This window comes from Onychomys torridus, chromosome 18 (assembly GCF_903995425.1).
Source record: "Onychomys torridus chromosome 18, mOncTor1.1, whole genome shotgun sequence".
NCBI classification, from domain to species: domain Eukaryota; kingdom Metazoa; phylum Chordata; class Mammalia; order Rodentia; family Cricetidae; genus Onychomys; species Onychomys torridus.
Genome location: NC_050460.1, coordinates 6,613,452 through 6,633,278, shown reverse-complemented (window position 1 = coordinate 6,633,278; position 19,827 = coordinate 6,613,452). Strand labels below are relative to the sequence as shown.

Genomic DNA, 19,827 nt, shown 5'->3' with positions numbered 1-19,827 from the left:
ACTTATTTATAGGACACAATGAGAATAACTTGGAACAGCTATTAACCTGCTGTCCCTGATCTTTTATTCTGCAGCCCTGAATACTTTTGGAAGTTGTGGACCAGCCAGACCTTCAAGAGGGGAAAGGCAGAGGACGGCAGGGGTGAGTGATAAGGCCCTAGGTGGGCTGAGTGCTGCAGAGGAGATAACATTGACTAGGCCAGCTGGGGCCTCACAGAGGAGAACTTTAAAAGCCGGGCTGGCTGACTTATAAATTGACCTGATAAGCAGGTCCTTGGACTGGGATGAAAGAGGTGTCACTAAGAGATTAATCTAATGGCCATGTGCCACCAGTTCAGGATCTTTCTGGGAGCAGTGTGAAGGTGGGGTGCTTTAGAAACTGTCGATAGCAATGGGGCCCAGCCTTTCAAACTTGGATTTAAGAAACCCACTTGAAACCCCCTGCCACTTGAATGACATGTAGCTTCCTTGAAGTCCGTCTTTCCTTAACCATAAGAATTCAGCCGGGTGGTGGTGGCGCATGCCTTTAATCCCAGCATTTTGGGAGGCAGAGGCAGGCGGATCTCTGTGAGTTCTAGGCCAGCCTGGTCTACAGAGCAAGATCCAGGACAGGCTCCAAAGCTACACAGAGAAACCCTGACTCAAAACAAAACAAACAAACAAACAAACAAAGAATTCAGAAGCCTTAGGGAGATGGCTCAGTGGATAAAGGCAGATGCTGCCAAGCCAGGGGACATGAGTTCAATCCCTGGGACCCACAGTTGTGGAAGGAGAAGACAAATTCCTGTTAAATTGTCCCCTTACCTTCATATGAACATTGTAACATGTATGCCTTCCCCATCAATCAATCAGAAATCAATCAATCAATAAAATAACATTTTAAAAAGAAATGAAAAGACTTATTTATTTTATTTATTTTTTCTGTTAGGAGCTGTTATTTATATATTACAATAATTAAGGCTATCTCCTGAACCAAAATTAAAAAATGTGTACTTTTCTGAGATAGACTATAAAGACTTCAAATAAATATTGGGTTTGTATGGGGCATGATCACACCATGGGGTTGAGTTCCTAACGTTATCCCCTCTGCTCTGCTGTGAAGGAATTTATTTGGTGGCAGGTTTGGAGGAATCTGCGGTCTGGCAGGCCCGGATGCAGAGCATCATCCGGTACCTGGGTGGGAATGGGAGGACCAGGTACTTACTGAACCGCAGAAGATCCTGTTTTGGAAGGAGTGGAGGAACAGGAAAGTAGGATCCAAGAGCTCTAAGGAGTGGTTCTTGTTCTCAGCAAGCAACCATTGGATCAGGAAATCAACGCAAGGAAGAAATCCAAGATGGCACCAGGGCTTAAAGTGTGAGGACCTTGTTGGGCATGGTGGCTGCTCACACCATTAACCCCAGCAAAGGCAGGCAGATCTCTGTGAGTTCCAGGCCAGCCTGGTCTACAGAACGCTCCATAGTGAGACCCTGTGTCTTAAACAAACAAACAAATAATACAAAAATAAGTCCAGAAGTATAATAACAGAATTTCATGCTAGCTCCAGTTAAAAAAGAAGAAAAACAATAAATCAACGTGTAGTTTAGTAGACAGTCAACTTAATCAGGATATACTACTCTTTTTATTCCTTTATTTTTTTACTTTTTTGGGGGGATTGTTTGTTTTACTTTTGAGACAAAGTCTCTCTATGTAACCCTGGCTGGAACTCTCTATGTAGAGCAGACTGACTTAAAACTCATGAATATCTGCCTGTCTGTTCGGTACTAGAATTGTAGGCTTAAAATTACATTGATTAGTTAATTAACTAGTGTGGGGGTATGCCATGATGTGAGTGTAGATGCCAGAGGATAACTTGTGAGATTTGGTTCTGTCCTCCTATGGTGTGGGTCCCAGGGATTGAACTCAGGTCCTTAGCTTGGCAGCAAGTGTCCTTACTGCTAAGTCATCTCCACATCCCCAATGGCTGCAGTTTTTATGTCACCGGAATTCATTTGCTGCCATCTTGGTTAGGGCGTACATGCACGCCCTTAGGTGGACGTTTCTTTCCATATAGCATTCTTCTCTTTCCTTTGTGCTGTGAGTTGAACCTCGGACCTCCAACATGCTGGGCAGATGTTCTACCAATGAGTTATACCACAGCCATGAGATATTTTTTTACTTTTGAGTCAGGGTCTCATATATCCAAGTCTTGTTTCAAACACTATTAGAAGGTGACCTTGACTTTCTGATCCCCCTGCTCTCCTCCCAGGTGGAGACTACAGACATGAACTGCTAGGCCCAGCTTATGTAGCCCTGGGGAATGTCACCCAGGGCTTCATACATGCTGGACAAACACTCTATCAGCTAAGCTCCATCCACAGCCTAAAACAGAATCTTGCTAAGTTACCCAGGCAGGCTTTGAACTTGTAATATTTCTGCCCTAGCCCTGCCTCCTATCTGGATTTTGGGCATGTACGAAGATGCCTAACTTCTCTTTGGATTTTGGAATTAATGCTACAGTAAAAATGAGTTGAGAGCCGGGGGTTGGGGTTGGGGTAGCACTCATAAGGCAGATAGATCTCTGAGTTTGAGGCCGGCCTAGTCTACAGAGTGAGTTCCAGGACAGCCAGGACTATACAGAGAAACCCCCTCTCTCAGCCCCTCACCACTGAGGAGACAACTCAAGATGTAAAGTGCCAGAATGAACTGTGCAAGCGTGAGGTCCTGAGTTTGGATCCTCAGATCCCGGGTAAAGCTGGATGTGCTGACAAGCGGCTGTAACCCCAGTGTGCCCGTGGAGAGATGAGAGGGAGAAAGGGAATTCCTGGAAGCTAGCCCAGGGCATATAAACAAGAGAGACCTGTCTTAACAGAGTAGAAGGTGAGAACCTCTATATAAGACTTAAACAGATGTCTCGTGACACATATATTCACACACACACACACACACACACACACACACACACACACACACGGCACCGTAAAACAGCTCACAGAAGTTGTGTCTCTTCCTCCACATACAGGTTTTGAGGACCAAACTCAGGTCATCAGGATTGGTGGCAAGCACTTTTATGGAATGAGTGAATTTGATGACTTTCAAATGACCTTGGGGGGAAAAAATCTAAGACCTGTGATGAGTCAGGTGGTAAAGTGCATTCTGAGAAACCTGATGACTGAGTTTTACTGCTGGATCCCACTGTAAGGTGGAAGGAAAAAACAGAGTCCACTAGTCCTCTGACCTCCGCAGGCACGCACACACCATGGCATGTGTGCATCCTGGCCCCCTATATCATATACACAATTCAATAATAATTAGTTAATTAATTTAAACAGTCTATTAAGATGGGCCAGATGTGGCAGTGAACATCTTTAATGTCAGTACAAGGGTGACAGAGGCAGGTGGATCTCTGTGAGTTCGAGGCCAGCCTGGTCTATAGAGCGAGATCCAAGACAGGCACCAAGACTACAGAGAAACCCTGTCTCGAAAAACAAAAACAAACAAACAAACAAAACTATTAAAATGGTCTTTGTTTGCCAGGTGGTGGTGACGCATGCCTGTAATCCCAGCACTCGGGAGGCAGAGGCAGGTGGATCTCTGTGAGTTCGGGGCCAGCCCGGTCTACAGAGCTAGTCCAGGAAAGGCCCCAAAGATACAGAGAACCCTGTCTCAAAAAACCAAAAAAAAAAAAAAAAAAAAAGTCTTTGTTGTACAAATTCTAAATGGTTTTATACTAAAAACCCGGAGCCAGATATCAGGGTAAAAGCTGAAAGATCAGAGAAGCAGAACAAGCCACAGCCACCACCTCTTACCTCACCAACGCCTCAGCCTGAAAGAACCTGAATTCCTGTCTCCTTCCCTCTTATATTCCTTTCTCTGCCCAGCCATATAACTTTCTGTTTCAACCTTCCTAGTGCAGGGATTAAAGGTGTGTGCCACCACTGCCTGGCCTCTATGTTTAATCTAGTGTCTTGTTCTGTCCTCTGATCTTCAGGCAAATTTTATTAAGAGTACAAGCAATATATCACCGTGTGTGTGTGTGTGTGTGTGTGTGTGTGTGTGTACACACACTTGTTTGGGTGTGTACTCATGTGTATATTCATGGGAGTATGTGGGTCCGTGAGCCTAGAAACTGAGGACTGAGCCTTTCTCTGTGGCTCTTCCTTTTGTCTTTTGATACAGGGTCTTTCACTGGACTTGGAGTTCATGGGTAGGCCAGACTGGCTGGCAGGCATGTTCCGGGAAGTCTCTGGTCTCTGCCTCCCCAGGGTTGGGATTGCAGTCACATGGTGCAGCTCCGGCCTTTTACATGTGTGCTAGGGATCCAAACTCATCATCTCATGCTTGCCCGGCAAGTACTTTACTGACATGACAAAGCTATCTCCCCATCCCCAAGTGGTCCTTCCTAGGCACCCCACTCTTCTCTTCCTCTCTCTCTCTCTTCCTGTGTATGCCAGGCTATATAGAAAACAACCTTGAAAACCTTGAATTTCTTTTTAACACTTTTAGAAAGTATTTTTAAGTGTGTGTGTGTGTGTGTGTGTGTGTGTGTGTGAGTGAGTGTGTGAATGTGTGCTCGAGTGTGCACATGAGTGCAGGTGTTGAAAAAGGCCAGAGGAGTTGGATTCCCAGGGAGCTGGAGTTACATACAGATGGTTGATAGCCACCTGACATGGGTGCTATGACTTGAACCCAGCTCCTCTGGAAGAGCACCACATGCTCTTAACTACTGAGCTATCTCTCTAGCCCTTGAATTTCTTTTTCTTTCTTTTAAAAAGATTTTTATTTCATTTTACTTTATTTTATTTGAGACAGGGTCTCACTATGTAGCTCTGGACGATCTGGAACTCAATAGGTAAGGCAGGCTGGCCTCAAACTCACAGAGATCCTTCTGCCTCTGGCTCCTGAGTGCTGGGATTAAAGGTGTGCACCACCACACTTAACTTATTTTTACTGGAGTGTAGGGGTGTGTGTCTGCGTGTGGTTATGTGCACAAGAGTGCAGGTGCCTGTGGATGCCAGAAGACTTTTGGAGCTGGAGTTATAGACTGTTGTGAGCCACTTGAACTTGGATCCTCCAGGAGAGCAGCTCATGCTTTTTACTGTTGAGCCATCCCTCCAGACCCACAACCTTGAATTTCTGATCTTCTGCCTTGATGTCCAAAGTGCTAGGATTATATGAACATACTGTCACACTTGTTTTACATAGCGCTGGGATTGTACCTTGCTTTTCTTCATGATCAGCCTTAACATGGTCATCATTTAATTATTTTTTTGTTTTTTGTTTTTTGAGACAGGGTTTCTCTGTGTAGCTTTGGTGCCTTTCCTGGATCTCTCTCTGTAGACCAGGCTGGCCTTGAACTCACAAAGATCTGCCTGACTCTCATTTAATTATTTTTAAGATTTATTTTTATTATTTTGATTTTATATATGTGTGTGAGGTGGTATGTGAAAGTGAGTGGAGATGCCCTTGGAGGCCAGAGGTGTTGGATCCTTCTGGAGCTGGGGTTACAGGTAGCTGTGAGCTGCTTGATGTGGTTCTGGGAACCAAACTCAGATCCTTGGAAGAGCACTAGGTGCTCTTAACCACTAAGCCATATACCCTGTCCCATTTCCCGCCCCCCCCCCTTTTTTTTGAGACAGGGTCTCACTATGTAGCCTTGGTTGGCCTGGAACTTACTATATAGACCAGGCTGGTCACAAACTCACAGAGATCCATCTCCCTCTGTCTCCTGAGTGCTGAGATTAAAGGCATGCATTACCATGTACAGCCCCAAATAAGTAAAAGTTAATAAAATTAGTTGAGAAGTCACCCCTCTTGATATTCTCTGAGTTGGTGATGACACCTTTCTTGAATGTTTGTAAGACTCTGCCTGTTTGCTGCTGAAGGCTAGCCTAGTGTGTAAGTGAAAGCTAGCCCAGTGAATCAAACTTTTACTTGAAGAGTGAAAGTGATTTAAATAATAAGGAAGAGGCATCACTTCACTCATCACAGAAAGTCCAGAGGTAGTGTCAGGACTGGTTAATTAGTAGCTCAACAATGTCACCCAGGAGGGAGATTCTGGCAATCCACTAGGCCCTTTTCTTCATTGCCAGATGGCAGAGGCTGGCCTAGCATCACAGCACTATGGTTAAAATGGTAGATTTGTGTCACATTTACCTATGATCCCTTTGATTGGGAAGCTGGAGTGAGAACATTGCCAGCCTACGCTACATAGTGAGTACCTGGTAAGTCAGGGCACACAGCAAAATCATGTCTGAAAAGGTAAAAACAAAACAAAATGGCAGGGAGTATATAAACCCAGCTTGGTTGCTAGAATGCTTGCCTACTTGTCTAGTGTGTAGGAACCCCCCCCCCCCCCCCGCCCCACCAGGCTCCATCCCTAGTGATACATAAACTGTGCATGGTGCTACATACTATAATGACCCACCATTCCTGCACTGGGGAGGTAAAGGCAGGAAGATCAAGAGTTCTAGGCCACGTCAAGCTAGTCTAGCCTGAGCTACATGATACCCTGCCTCAAAAGAAAAAAGTTCAAGGTTATCCTCAACTACACATGAAGTTAGAGGACAGCATGGGCTACATGATATGTTATCTGAAGAAAAAAAAGGGAGGGGGCAGCAAGATGGCTTGGTGACATAGTTCAGCGGATAAAAGCAGTTACTGGACAAACTTAAAGACCTGGGTTTGAGCCAGGCCTTTGATCCTAGCATGCAGGGCAGAGGCAGGTGGATCTCTGTGAGTTTGAGGCCAGCCTGGTCTACAGAGTGAGTTCCAGGACAGCCAGGGCTACTTAGTAAGGCCCTGACTATGAATAAATAAATAAAAAAATATAACACAATATAATGTGGCTTCAAGATGGCCACCAGGTAAAGACTCTTGCTGCCAAGCATTCAGGAGACAAGGTCAAGGAGGATCAGAAGTTCTAGGGTAGAAGATCATCTACGAAGTGAGTAAGAGCTAGCCTGGACTACAGGAGACACTATTTGAAATATATCAATGGGTATAGATATCTCTACAGCTGGCACATGGGAGTGTATACATGTAATCCCAGCACTGGAAAGGCAGAGGCAGCTTGAGACCAAATGTGTTCACAGTGAGTCTAAGCCAGGTAGACCTTGCCTTAGAAACATTAACAAAACAACAGTACTAGTTTTTATTCATGTGAGACAGAGTATTTCACTAAAACTAAAGCTTGATGTTTAGAGTAGGCTAACTGGCCAGAAAGCTCTGCCTGCCTTATTTCTGCCCCATCTTCCCCGTGCTGGGGTACCTGCAACTGTGCCTAGTATTTATGTGGGCCAATCAGGTCGTCTTGATTTCCTAACAAGTGCTCTTAACCACTGACCCCAGTGTAGAGTTAATTAATTAATTAGTTAATTAAATAGTTTGTAGTCTTTCTTTCTTCCTTCCTTACCTTCTTCCTTCCTGCCCTCTCCTCCCTCCCTCCCTCCCTCCTTCCCTCCCTCTTTCTCTCTCTCTTCTCTTCTTTTCTCTTTTCTTTTTCTCAAGACAGGGTCTTATTATGTATCTCTGGCTGCCCTGAATTCACTTTGTAGACCAGGCTGTCCTAGAACTCACAGAGATCTGCCTGCCTCTGCATCCTGAGTTCTGGGATTATAGGTGTATGTCACTACACCCAACCCTTCTTTCTTCTTAAAATTACATTTATCTATTTATTCATTCTCTCTGTGTGTCTCTGTCTCTCTCTGTGTCTCTGTCTCTGTCTCTCTCTTCCTTTGAGATAGGGTTTCATGTAGCCCAGTTTGGCTTCAAACTCACTAAATAGCTGAAGATGATCTTGATCTTAAAAAGAAATTAGATTTTTATTTTCTATTGTGTTTGTGCATATATGAGTGTTTGTGTGTCCATGGAGGCCAGATGCCTTGGATCCCCATGAAGCTTGGTTCTGGGAATCAAACTCTGGTCTCCAAGAATAGCAAGAACTCTTTTTTGTTTGTTTGTTTTGTTTTGTTTTTTCAAGACAGGGTTTCTCTGTGTAGCCTGGCTGACCTGGAACTCAGAGATCTGCCTGCCTCTGCCTCCCGAGTGCTGGGATTAAAGTTGAGCCCTTGTTTTGAAAGGGTAAATAACTATTCTTCTTCTTTTATGAACTATTCTAGCTCATATTGGCTTGGAATTCACTGTATAGCCCAGGTTGGCCTTGAACTTGGGGAGATTCTCCTATTAGGATGCCCAGCTTATGGCATTGTGTTTATCAATTTTTTGTTTATTTTTATTTTTTAGATTTATTTATTTATTATGTATGCAGAATAGGGTGCCAGATCTCATTACAGATGGTTGTGAGCCACCATGTGGGTGCTGGGAATTGAACTCAGGACCTCTGGAACAGCAGTTGGTGCTCTTAACCTCTGAGCATCTCTCCAGCCCCTATTTCTCAATTTTTAAAAAAACTGTATTTTTATTTACGCATAGGGTATTTTGCCTGGTGTATTTATGTGCACCACATGCATGCCTGGTGCCTGTGGATGCCAGAGGAGAGCATCAGATCTAGAACTAAAGTTACAGATGGCCATATGAGTGCTGGGAATTGAACCTAGGGTCTCTGCAACAGCAGGAAGTGCCTTTAACCACTGAGCCATCCTCCCAGCCCCTTAGTTTCTCAATTGTAATAAATGTTAGTAAAACAGTTATAAAAATGGGCCATGCCAGGTGGTGGTGGGACATGCCTTTAATCCCAGCACTGGGGAGGCAGAGCCAGGTGGCTCTCTGTGAGTTTGAGGCCAGCCTGGTCTACAGAGTGAGTTCCAGGAAAGGCACCAAAACTACACAGAGAAACTCTGTCTCGAAAAACCAAAAAAATAAATATAAATAAATAAATAAATAGGTAGATAGATAGATAGATAAATGAATGAATGAATAAACAAACAAACAAACAAATAAATAAATGGGCCATAAGGGACACATGTTCTTGGCATACAAGAAGTCTTGGGTTCAGTTCTAGCTACTATTATTATATTGATGATTGATGATTGTAAATACCTGTACACATGAACAAGTTTGGCTTTGAAGTATCTTAATCACAACTAACTTTTTTCTTCCTGTGGGTTTGTGGATTGAACCTAGGGACCTCAAGAATTCTGGGCAAGTGCTTTACCACTGAGTAATACCCAGGCTAAGAGAAGGGTACTTTTGATAGAGAGATGGGGAGGAAGAGAGGGGTAGATAGAGGGAGAGAGGGACAGGGAGGGAGAGAGGGAGGGAGGGAGAGAAAGAGAGAGAGAGAGAGAGAGAGAGAGAGAGAGAGAGAGAGAGAGAGAGAGAGAATTGTTATTACAGAAACGACTTTTTTTTTTTTTTTTTTTTTGTGCAGAGGAATTAGGAGGACAAGTTTCACTACTAGGTAGCCCAGACTAGCCTTGAACCTACAGCAATCCTCCTGCTTCACACTCATGAGTATTAGGATTATAGGTGTGGGCCACCACAATTTAGAAAGTACGGGCCTTTGCATGTTCACTTTGCCCCAGATATGTGCAAGCGACTTTTGGCCCTTTGGTCTTCAAAACACCCCTGTAGGGTAGGGACCTTTGTTATTACCCAACTGGAGGAAAAGAGAACCAGATAAAAGAGGACCAGTCTTTCCTCAGAGTCATGGGTGTGGACCCAGATTTTAAACTGGGAGAAGCTTTTGTCCACCTTCCTGTTTGGGGGTCATATCTCCTCATCTTAGCCCACACCTGCCTTGTGTCTCTCCCTGTCATTCCAGTGGGTCTGAAGGGAACTGTGAGGTGAGAGGCCTCACCTGTCACCTGGTTCCTCCTTCTGGGTCTCAGATGGAGACATTCCAGTGATAAAGAGGTGAGGGAGTGGCAGGAGGAAGGAGGCATGGTGTCCTTCCTTGGGGCTTCCCTCTGGCCTCTGACGGCTCATTCCAGCTCTCCTCTAATTTGCTGTTTCATTGAGTAACTTTTGTAATTGGATGCACCTGGCCCGAAGCTCTTCGGCTACTCTCCTGGTCCTTCTCCTCCTCCTTATCTTTTCTCTTTTTGAGACAGTCTCCTGTAGCCCAGGATAGACTTGGATTTTGGATCTTCCTGCTTCCACTCCTGGGTGCTGAGATCGCCAGTGTGTGCCACTACCCCTGGCCTTGCCCCGTTTTCTCTTCGGTGCTGGGAACTGACCCTAGGGCTCCATGCCTATCAAACACTATGCTCGCTGAGATACGTCCCCAGCTCTTGGGAGTCGCTCGGTCTTCTCAGTTCTGGTCTTTGAGGGGCAGCGATGGTGGAGCACATGGGGCACCTCTCCGGAGTTCTCCAAGGAGCTGCCTGCCCCCTCAGCAGCCAGCCTTCATGTGGCCGGTCAGCTCCTTGGCTCTGGAGACCCCGGAAAGAGGGGCGCTTGAACAGCTCCGAGGCTCAGCTGTCTCTGGCTGCCCTTTCTCCTTAAGAGACCCAGGAGGAATAAGTCAGTATCCACCCATGGGCCAGCACAAGAGGCAATGGAATGAGCGGTCAAGAGCCGGCGGGCAGGCCGGTGCTCCCCGGCCCCCACTGCTGAGCCTCCCTACTCTTCTAAATCAGAGTGTTTGACCTTTTCTATCCCCCATTCTCTCTTCCAAATTCTTAAGCATGTGTTGCCCTGGCGCTCTGGGATGTCTCCCTGTTTTTTTTTTTTTTTTTTTTTTTTCTGAAGACACTCCCACCCTACTTCTACAGATGCTAATAGATCTCCATTGCTGATCCTAACTCAAAAGGTGTGGCTTTCTCTCTCCTCCCTCTTCCTGGCAGCTACCTTCCTTGTTTTTATTTTCAAACTCTAATACAATGATTCTCAAACTTAAAAAAAAAAAAAAGCCATGGGGCTGTAGCTGTAGCTCAATGGTAGAGCATACCTGCCTAGCATGTACCAAGTCCTGGCTTTGAACCCTGCATCTCTCTCCCTTTCTCCCCCCTGATCCCCACCCCCCTGCAAGGGCATGAACTCTGGTGCTAGACTAGACTGCAGCCTGCTTCTACCACTTGGTAGCTATGTGACCTTTTGATAGTTAGTCGCTCAATCTAATGTATTAACACTCCAGCCCCTGTTAAATAAAGAGCAAAATAGTTAGGTGGTGGTGGCACACTCCTGTAATCCCAGCACTCGGAGGCAGAGGCAGGTGGATATCTGTTTGAAGCCAGCTTTGTCTACAGTTTCAGGACAGCCAGAGCTACACAGAGAAACCCTGTCTCAAACTCCCCCTCAAAAGGGAAGGGGGTAAAATCATATACTTCCGTAAGGTTGTTGGGTAGATGAAATGATTCGTTACATCTCAGGTATGTGTATGGACATGAAGACCTGTCACTGTTGTTGGTGCTCACAGCAAGGTGCTGTATCCAGAGGACAAGCAGCCATCCAGGACATTTTCTTTGCCCTTCGGGACAGGAAGTTTGGTGGTGCATACCTGTAATCCCAGAATTTGAAAGGAGGAGGCAGCAGGATTGTTGCAAACTGGAGGCTATCCTGTTCTTCATAGGCCAGAGCTACATAGTGAGACCTTGTCTCAAAAAACTAACAAAATGTTAGTGTGGGTGGTGCATGCAATTGGAAGGTAATGGCAGAAAGATCAAATCCAGCGTCAATCATACAGTACGTTAAAAGCCAGCCTGGGTTACATAAGACCCTGTCTCAAAACGTGCCCGCCTCCCAGTTTTTTAAGTGTACAGTTTACAATATAAGCATGGTGGTACACATTTTGTAATGCCAGCATTTGGGAAACAAGACAAGGAGCCCAGTGTTCAAGGTCAGTGTGGGGCTAGATGGTAAGACACTGGAGAGGTGACCTTCTGTGAGCTAATCCTGTCATGCCTCATTCTTCCCGTATGAGGATATGGTGGTGGATTCTAACCCCTTGCTCAGTGCCCAGCATGCACATGGGCTCATGCTTATCCGATGTCTCCTGCCTGTGCTCACTTGGGCACAGGGGACAGAACAGTGCCTGAGTAGTTCAGTCTCTGCCTTCCTCCTTTTCTCCTTCTCCCTTCTTCTCTCCTGCCTTCCTTCTTCTGTTTTTGTTTTTGAGACAGTCTCACTCTATAGCTCTGGCTGGCTTAGAACTCTCTACTTAGACTAGGCTGGCCTTGAACTCACAGAGATCTGCCTGCCTCTGCCTCCAAAGTGCTGGGATCAAAGGTGTGTGTGTGTGGGGGGGGCCCACCCGTCTTCAACTTTTCTTTCTCTTTTTCTTTTTCTTTTGAGTCTTCTGATGTGGCTCTAGCTGGCCTGGAATTCTCCACAGGCTTCCTGACTCCTCCCAAGTGTTTGATCACAGGCATGTGCCATCATGTCCAATTCTGCAATTTGATGATTTTTTGTTTTGTTTTGTGCAGAGGAGATAGGGTCTCATTCTAGTCCATGCTGTTTTGGAAATATACTGTAGTTCTCTCAGCCTCTGAAGTCCTGTTTTAATAAACATAAGCAATCACTATATTATTATTATTTGGTTTGGTTGTCTTTTGTTTTTGAGATAGGATCTTATGCAGCCCAGGCTGGTCGCAAACTCATTAAATAACCAAAATGACCGTAGACTTGTTTTTTTTTTTTTTTAAGTTTTTGTAGACAGGGTTTCTCTGTGTGGCTCTAGCTGTCCTGGAACTCACTCTGCAGACCAGGCTGGCTGCCTCTGCCTCCTGAATGCTGGGGATTAAAGGCGTGGGCCACCACTGCTGGGTCCAAATGGCTTTTAATATCCTGATTTTGACCAACACTGCTCATACTTAAGTGTTCCACAAATCTCAAAACAGTGCAGTGTCTCATTCAGCAGACCTGAGAAATTTCATTTCTTCTTTTGCTTTTCATTTTTTCCCCATCGAGACAGGGTTTCTCTGTGTAGCTTTGGAGCCTGCCCTAGAACTCATTCTGTAGACCAGGCTGGCCTCGAACTCACAGAGATCTACCTGCCTCTGCCTCCTGGGTGCTGGCATTAGAGGCGTGCGCCACCACCGCCCGGCTGCTTTACATTTTTATTATGTGTGTGGTGGGAAGCATGTTACAGCGTTGGTGTGGAAGTCAGAGGACAACTTATGGGAGCTGATTCTTTTCCACCATGTGGGTCACAGGGATCACACCCAGGTTGTCAGACTTGTGACATAATCCTTTACCTTCTGAGCCATCAAATCTGCCAGAAACTACATTTCTGGTCAGCTCCCAGATGCTGCTGCTGCAGGTCTGTCGAATTAATCTAAGTAGACAAGATTCTGGAGCCAGGTTTCCTGAAGGACTGACAGATTTGCAAATACTACTGTGCCTCAGTTTCATGGTATGCAAAATAAAGCCCAACTCGGTCCATCCCTGTTATGCACCTTAAAGTATGAGTGACCCAACTCTGCTGCTATTACCGCATTCCCTAGAGCAATGAAGTAGGGTGCATAAGTGAATGAATGAATACATTTGGCCACCAGTTCTTTCCTGGGTAGCTAGAGACACGACAGGGCCCATTGATGGGGAAGAACGCACCCTCCCAGAAAGTTCTCTCCACCTTCTTGGTCAGGAGGGCCCTGAGGGCCCGGAAGCCTGCAGGCGGGCGCTCAGCGGACCAATGGGGCTGCGGGGAAGGAGGGGATAGCGCCCGCCAGCCCTTTCCGTCCGCGGCCCCGCCCCCTTGGAACGTTGTGACGTCGGAGCATTCCACGGTTGCTACATCGTCGCGAGGGGCGGGGCGCCTGTCAGGGAAGCGGTGCGCGCGGGTGGCGGGCGGGCTGGGGCTTCTCCGTACAGTGCCAGCGCCAGCGCCAGACCCGCCCGCACCCCGCGCTCTCCCTCGTGCGCGTCGCCTCTCCAAGGACTTGCCAGCACGCACTCCTGCTCTCTCCCGTGAGCCGTCGCAGGATGGAGCTGCTGTGTTGCGAGGGCACCCGGCACGCGCCCCGGGCCGGGCCCGACCCGCGGCTGCTGGGGGACCAGCGTGTCCTGCAGAGCTTGCTCCGCCTGGAGGACCGCTACGTGCCGCGAGCCTCTTACTTCCAGTGCGTGCAAAAGGAGATCAAGCCGCACATGCGGAAGATGCTGGCGTACTGGATGCTCGAGGTAAGGCCCGGACCGGTCCCTTCTCCTCACCCCACCCCCACCTCCGGCTCTGGGCAGATCGAAGTTGCCCTGTTGAGGCATCACGATCCGGACCACAATCTGCAAGATGCTTTGGCCGCCCAGACTTCAGGGGCCTGGTCCTTTCACACAGGCACCCTAGCCAGCTGCCTGCGTCCTGTCCCTTTCCTCTCCCCAATCCTCATCGGCTTCTTCTGTGACTGCCAGTCACTTGGCACTGTAACTAAACTTCACTTTGGGTCGGGAAAGCGGGCCAAGGGCCACTATTTCCCCTCTGGCTTTTCTCGGTGTCTCCTGCTTCCTTCCTCGCCCGGTGTTCTCGGAGAGCGCGTTTGGAAAACTCGGGACCCGACCGCCTTCGCCCCAGAACTGGTTCCTGTGTCTGTCGCGGGGTTCTGGCGGGGGAAGCTGGTGGGGGTGGCGCGCGCTCGGTTCCGGTCCACAGGGAAATGAAAAGTGCGGGAGACCGCGGCAGGAGTTCCCTCCCTTCCCCTTGGGAGTGTGTGTGCAGTGGGTGGTGGTAATGAGGGTAAGGTCCCAATTCTCTCTAGGTGACCCTTCCGTCCCCCTTCCTCTCGCCCTGGGGGGAGGGGAGCCTGGAATCCTTCGTGAGCAAGGGCTCCTCTCTCCTTTACACCCCCTCCACTCCGGGGTGGGGAGGAGGCCATGCAGAGGAAGTGGGGGGGGGTCACCTTGGGGAGGGCGCATCCCCTCGGTTATTGATACTTGTGACTGTAAGTTTATCCCCCGCTCTGTTGATTTTTTTTGCTCCACATTCCACTCTCCCTCCACCCCCCACGCTGTTGTGTTTCGCTTGGTCCTTCCCTAGTAATGACTCGTGCGCCATCCCTCAGGTGTGTGAGGAGCAGCGCTGTGAGGAGGATGTCTTTCCTCTGGCCATGAACTACCTGGATCGCTACCTGTCCTGCGTGCCCACCCGAAAGGCGCAACTGCAGCTCCTGGGTACGGTCTGCCTGTTGCTGGCCTCCAAGCTGCGCGAAACCACGCCCCTGACGATTGAGAAGCTTTGCATCTACACCGACCAAGCCGTGGCTCCCTGGCAGTTGAGGGTGCGTGTGGAATCCCCCCCCTTGCCCCCCCGCTCTCAACATACTGTCGCCCTGTGTACTAGAAAAAGGAACGCAAGCTCACCCCTTCACTCACCAACCCTCCCCTCGCCCCGGGCCAGTTTTTTGGAAAAGAACTAGGGTGGGACAAAGGCCATGTAGTGTGATAGTTGTGCTTCATTTGCACGCTTAAACGAACCCCCTTCCTCTGACCATAGTGAGGCTCCACTCTTAACTCGGGCTTTCCCCCAGATATAGCAACCATTCCAATTGCCGGTCTATACACCAGTACTTTGCCTCTGGGTTTACACAGCCACTGTGAGTTATTTATTGGCAGCAGCAGGGCATGTCTGCACACCCCCACCGGAGTGGAATGTGCTTCACGTGGGGGAGGGGGCTGCCTTGCATGAGTCTTTATCCCCGTGTGGACTTTGTGATGGAAAAGCCTCCCAGAGCTGATTAAAGCCAGGCCCTGATTGCTGGAAGTGCTGAGGTGTTTTCATCCCTTTCCCTGCTATCCCCAAAGACGGAGCCCCTTCCCCACCCTCCCTTCCTTGTCTTCTGAAAAACTGGAGCAGCTGCCCTGGGCCAGTGGAAGGATTTCTCCCTTTGCTTCTTAGCCAAAGGCCAGAGACAGACAGGGAGCTGAGCGCAGCTGCTTCCGACGTGATAATGATGCCGGGCCCCTGGCCCTCCCACTCAGACCAAGGGCTTTCATAACCCTGTGGGGAGCTGCTGTCACTCCTGTGGTTTGGGAAGTGGCTCCTTGGGGCCTCTTGCTGGGAACTTGGGCTGGGCTCCTCCAGGCGGGGCAGAAATCGGTTGGGTTCTGCCCTGCCCCGGAGGAGTCAGGGAGGAGGTGGAGGAACTGCTTGGATCTGGAAGAGAGCATGAACATCATCTCCCACAGGGTCTGGGGGAGAGGGTGGGTGAGCTGGCACCTCCCTCCACCTTATTCTGTGGCTGGCCGAGCCTTCCCTGACCCTGAAAGGAGTCTCTGGGCCCCATCTCCTAGGGAGGAGGGCAGCAGGCAGACTAATGTGATTGGCTGGCTGGGAAGCTAGGGTACTGGGGCCCCTGACTGCTGTGAGTCGGGGAACTGGATTCCTCTTCCTGTCAAGTTGCTCTCACGGATGGGAGGCCTGAGTTGGGAATCTGGGAGGCCCCACAGCTCTTTGTGATGAATCTAGTAGTTTCCAGAGCCAGGGAGCAAGATGTTTTTGAGGGATTGAGGCAGGGAGGTAGGAGAGTTCCTCTTTGTGAAGAGATTAGGGTGGTCTACACGAGTGTGTATAAGGGGAGTTTTTCAGAATAGGCAAGTCCTTCTCCTCGAGGCCTGCACTGTGACTGGCCTGTGGTCAGAGTTGTGAGGGACCTCCAAGAACCCCAGCAGTCTAAGCCCTTGCACAGCAGAGGCTGAGGCCCGAGAAAGGAGGGGAAATTCCAACTGCACAGCAGTGACCAGAACTCCTTAAAGCCAGGGCTGAGATGTATGCTGCCAGTGTGATGTTCTGGAAGTTAGGGCTGGGCTTCTCGTGTCTGGATATAGGGGAGGATGGCCACCTTCCCTCATGAGGACTTCACACACTTTAGTTGCCTCTTGCTCCCAAGGAGGCTGGTTGCTATTGGTTACCAGGGCAAACCTCTGTGCCTTATTTCTGGCTCTAGCCCAGGTTTTTTTCTGTAGGGTCCCCTAAAAAACCTGGGGCTGACACCTGTAGGGGTCATGGGACAAAGAGAGGGACAGCTGTTGCTGGGGTCCTGGAAGAGGTTGGGTGGGGCTGACATTTCTACCTCATTGAGGAGTCAAACCCATGAGTTCCTTCCTGAGATAAAACAATGAAGAAATCCTCATGTGTGCAACTCGGAAATGCAACTCAGGCCAGGACTGGGAACCCCAGACTAATGGGCTGGGGTTGGGGCTCCTAGCCTCCTTCTAAGACCTCTCATTGGTTATGTAGGCTTGGGCAGGTTCCTCAGGGGTCATCTGGATTCATCCTGTTTGGCTTGGCCTCCCTGTCTTGAGACAGGACCCACCCCTGATGTCCCACAAAGGGGCTGTGGGTGGGGTTGGGTAACCTCCCCTTTGAGGAACCTCAGGAGTGCCTTATGCTCATTCTGTCTCTTTAAGAGACCCGCTTGAGATGCAGGGATGGGGAGGGATGGGCTAGTGAGGATAGCCCTCTTTCTGAAGTCCTTAGCTTAGAGGGGCTTCAACTTCCAGCGGCCTCAAACTCGGGAGGACCAGGAGGGATGTCATGCCATTCCAGCAGCCAGTGATGAACGGATGCTCAAGTAACTGCCCCAGCTCTTTCTTGCCTGCCCTGAACACCTCATTCCACAGTGCCAACCCCTGCAGCCAGAGGCAGGACTGTGAAACTCCTGCCAGCCACTGACTCCATGCTTATTCCCCAATCCCCAGGAATGGGAGGTGCTGGTCCTGGGGAAGCTCAAGTGGGACCTGGCTGCTGTGATCGCTCACGATTTCCTGGCTCTGATTCTGCACCGCCTTTCTCTGCCCAGTGACCGACTGGCCTTGGTCAAAAAGCATGCCCAGACCTTTTTGGCCCTCTGTGCTACAGGTAAGAGCCTTGAACACATGTTTTTCCAACCTGAGAAAATCAGGATTTGAAGAAGTAGTAACCAGGAGATTGTGTCAATACTCAGAGCTATTTATATAGGATCTTGGTGGTCCTGGGATGGAGATGAGGCACTGTACAGTGAGAAGTGGCTTGCATAAGGTCTCCAAATGGCAAGGTCCAGCCTGGGTAGATGGAAATTTTGCTGTTCACTCACATCTCAGAGAAGGTTGGGTGGGGTATAGTGGTTCACTGATTGTGTGCATGCCTGTCCATTGCCAGCACCATGCACACACACCAAGCCCTCCCCTTGGCTCTGAGACACCCCACCCACCACTGGGGGTTCCCAGTATTCAAGCAAGCTGGCATGTTGTAACAGGGACTAGGAAGTATAATAAGGTAGCTCTTCTCATGGTTCCCTCTCTTTTATAAGATTACACCTTTGCAATGTATCCTCCATCCATGATCGCCACAGGCAGCATTGGAGCTGCAGTGCAAGGCCTAGGTGCCTGTTCTATGTCTGGAGATGAGCTCACAGAGTTGCTGGCAGGAATCACAGGCACTGAAGTGGTAAGTCTCAGGCCCCATTCACAAAAAGCAGTGCTATCCCTTGAATCCCCAGAAGAGGGTGGCATCCACCCCCCACCTCCCAATTGTACAACCTTGCCTGCTTCTGTGGCCTTTTATCTCCTGCCTCTGGAGAGGACTGGGTGGGGCGAGGGACACGGCATGGAGCTGCCCCTCTTGCCAGGGGCGGGGGACTTGGTGTCAGATGTAGGGCTGCTCTCACACCCTTGCCACATCCTCTTGCCAGTTTCTGAGAACTAAAAACTCGATTCCTGGGCTGGGCTGTGGCCTAACCTCCCCAGACTTCCCGGTGTGCAGGGGGGTGGCCTGTCCTTAGACCTGCCTGTTGTCAGTGCTGTGGGTAAGAGTCCCATCTCACTGACCTTGCTCTTCTTCCTAGGACTGCCTGCGGGCTTGTCAGGAGCAGATTGAGGCTGCGCTCAGGGAGAGCCTCCGGGAAGCTGCCCAGACGGCCCCCAGCCCGGTGCCCAAAGCCCCCCGGGGCTCCAGCAGCCAGGGGTCCAGTCAGACCAGCACACCCACAGATGTCACCGCCATCCACCTGTAGCTTGGGACAGGCCCCCTCAGGTGGCCACCAAGCAGAGGAGGGGTCACTGCCACCCCCTCCCTTCCTCTTGGAACAATCCATGCCATATCTGAAGCCCGAGGGGGGCCCTTCCCCTCACAAAGCCCAAGGGGCCAGGTCCTGCCTATCCCCACAGTGTGCACTAAGGTGCTGGTTGGCCAGGAGGGCTCTGCATGGCCAGTCAGCGCCTCCTCCTTCCCACGTGACCGGCTTGGCTGTTCGGGGGCCATGCTGGTCCGAGAAATTCAAACAGGTAAAACCCACACACCAGCATTCCTTTTTGAGTCCCTCCTCTCTCCGGGGCTCTAATCTTCTCAATTGCCAAAATGCCCCAGTACCTTTCAAAGGCGTTGCCCCCACTAGGGTCAGTGCGTTTGGGTTGGGGTCCTTCGGGCATCCTGATAGACACGCACGAAGAGCCAAATCGATGGCTGCCGTATAATCCATGCTCCCAGCTGCTCTTAGAGGGAGGAGCCTAGGCCTTGGTCAGAGGGGCAAGAACCTACAAATTTCTAGCTCTGCTTCCTGCTTAGCTTCTGTGATTGAAGGGTCTTGAGGGGTGCTGGTGGTCATTTTAATTTATTGCTTTGAATACAACTGTAAGAGGGTACAGTGAGGCCTGTACCCCACAAGCAGTGGTAACCCTGGCGGTTGCTATTTTCTTCCCCTCTGCTACCGCTTTGTGGTCCAGGAGCTGCTACAGCCTGGGATGGGGCCATGCCTTCCTCTCCTGAGGCTCTGCACCTCATCTTCCAGCAGAGGGTTGAAGCAGGGGTGGATGCTCTGGAGGTGACAGAGCCTATCTGGAGAGGTCGAGCCCTGTTGACACAGGTCTTTCCTTAGGCCACAAGGTTTGGGCTGGTGGCCCATTTCTATCACGCTGCCTTAATAAAAATTCCGGAACAAAGCTGGCTTTGGCAGTCCCTGGGACTTTGTGTAGAAGGGGGGCAGTGGGGAGGTGTGTGTGTGTGAGGGGGGCATGGGACAGACGGGCCTGTGCACTTACACA

General features: G+C 49.4%; 1 protein-coding gene across 4 annotated transcripts in view; it reads left to right on the top strand.

Moving 5' to 3' along the window:
• Ccnd3 (cyclin D3) overlaps window positions 1-19,731 on the top strand; it is a 91,174-nt gene extending 71,443 nt beyond the window's left edge. For 2 of the 4 annotated variants that reach the window (XM_036167043.1, XM_036167042.1), the window contains exons 2-6: window positions 75-142; window positions 14,874-15,089; window positions 17,509-17,668; window positions 18,099-18,235; window positions 18,633-19,731. In XM_036167043.1, the coding sequence (XP_036022936.1) occupies window positions 14,919-15,089; window positions 17,509-17,668; window positions 18,099-18,235; window positions 18,633-18,800 (636 nt within the window). In that variant the 5' untranslated portion in view covers window positions 75-142; window positions 14,874-14,918 and the 3' untranslated portion in view covers window positions 18,801-19,731. The other 2 variants (XM_036167041.1, XM_036167044.1) reach the window with 2 other exon arrangements.
• The last annotated feature ends 96 nt before the right edge of the window (window positions 19,732-19,827 follow it).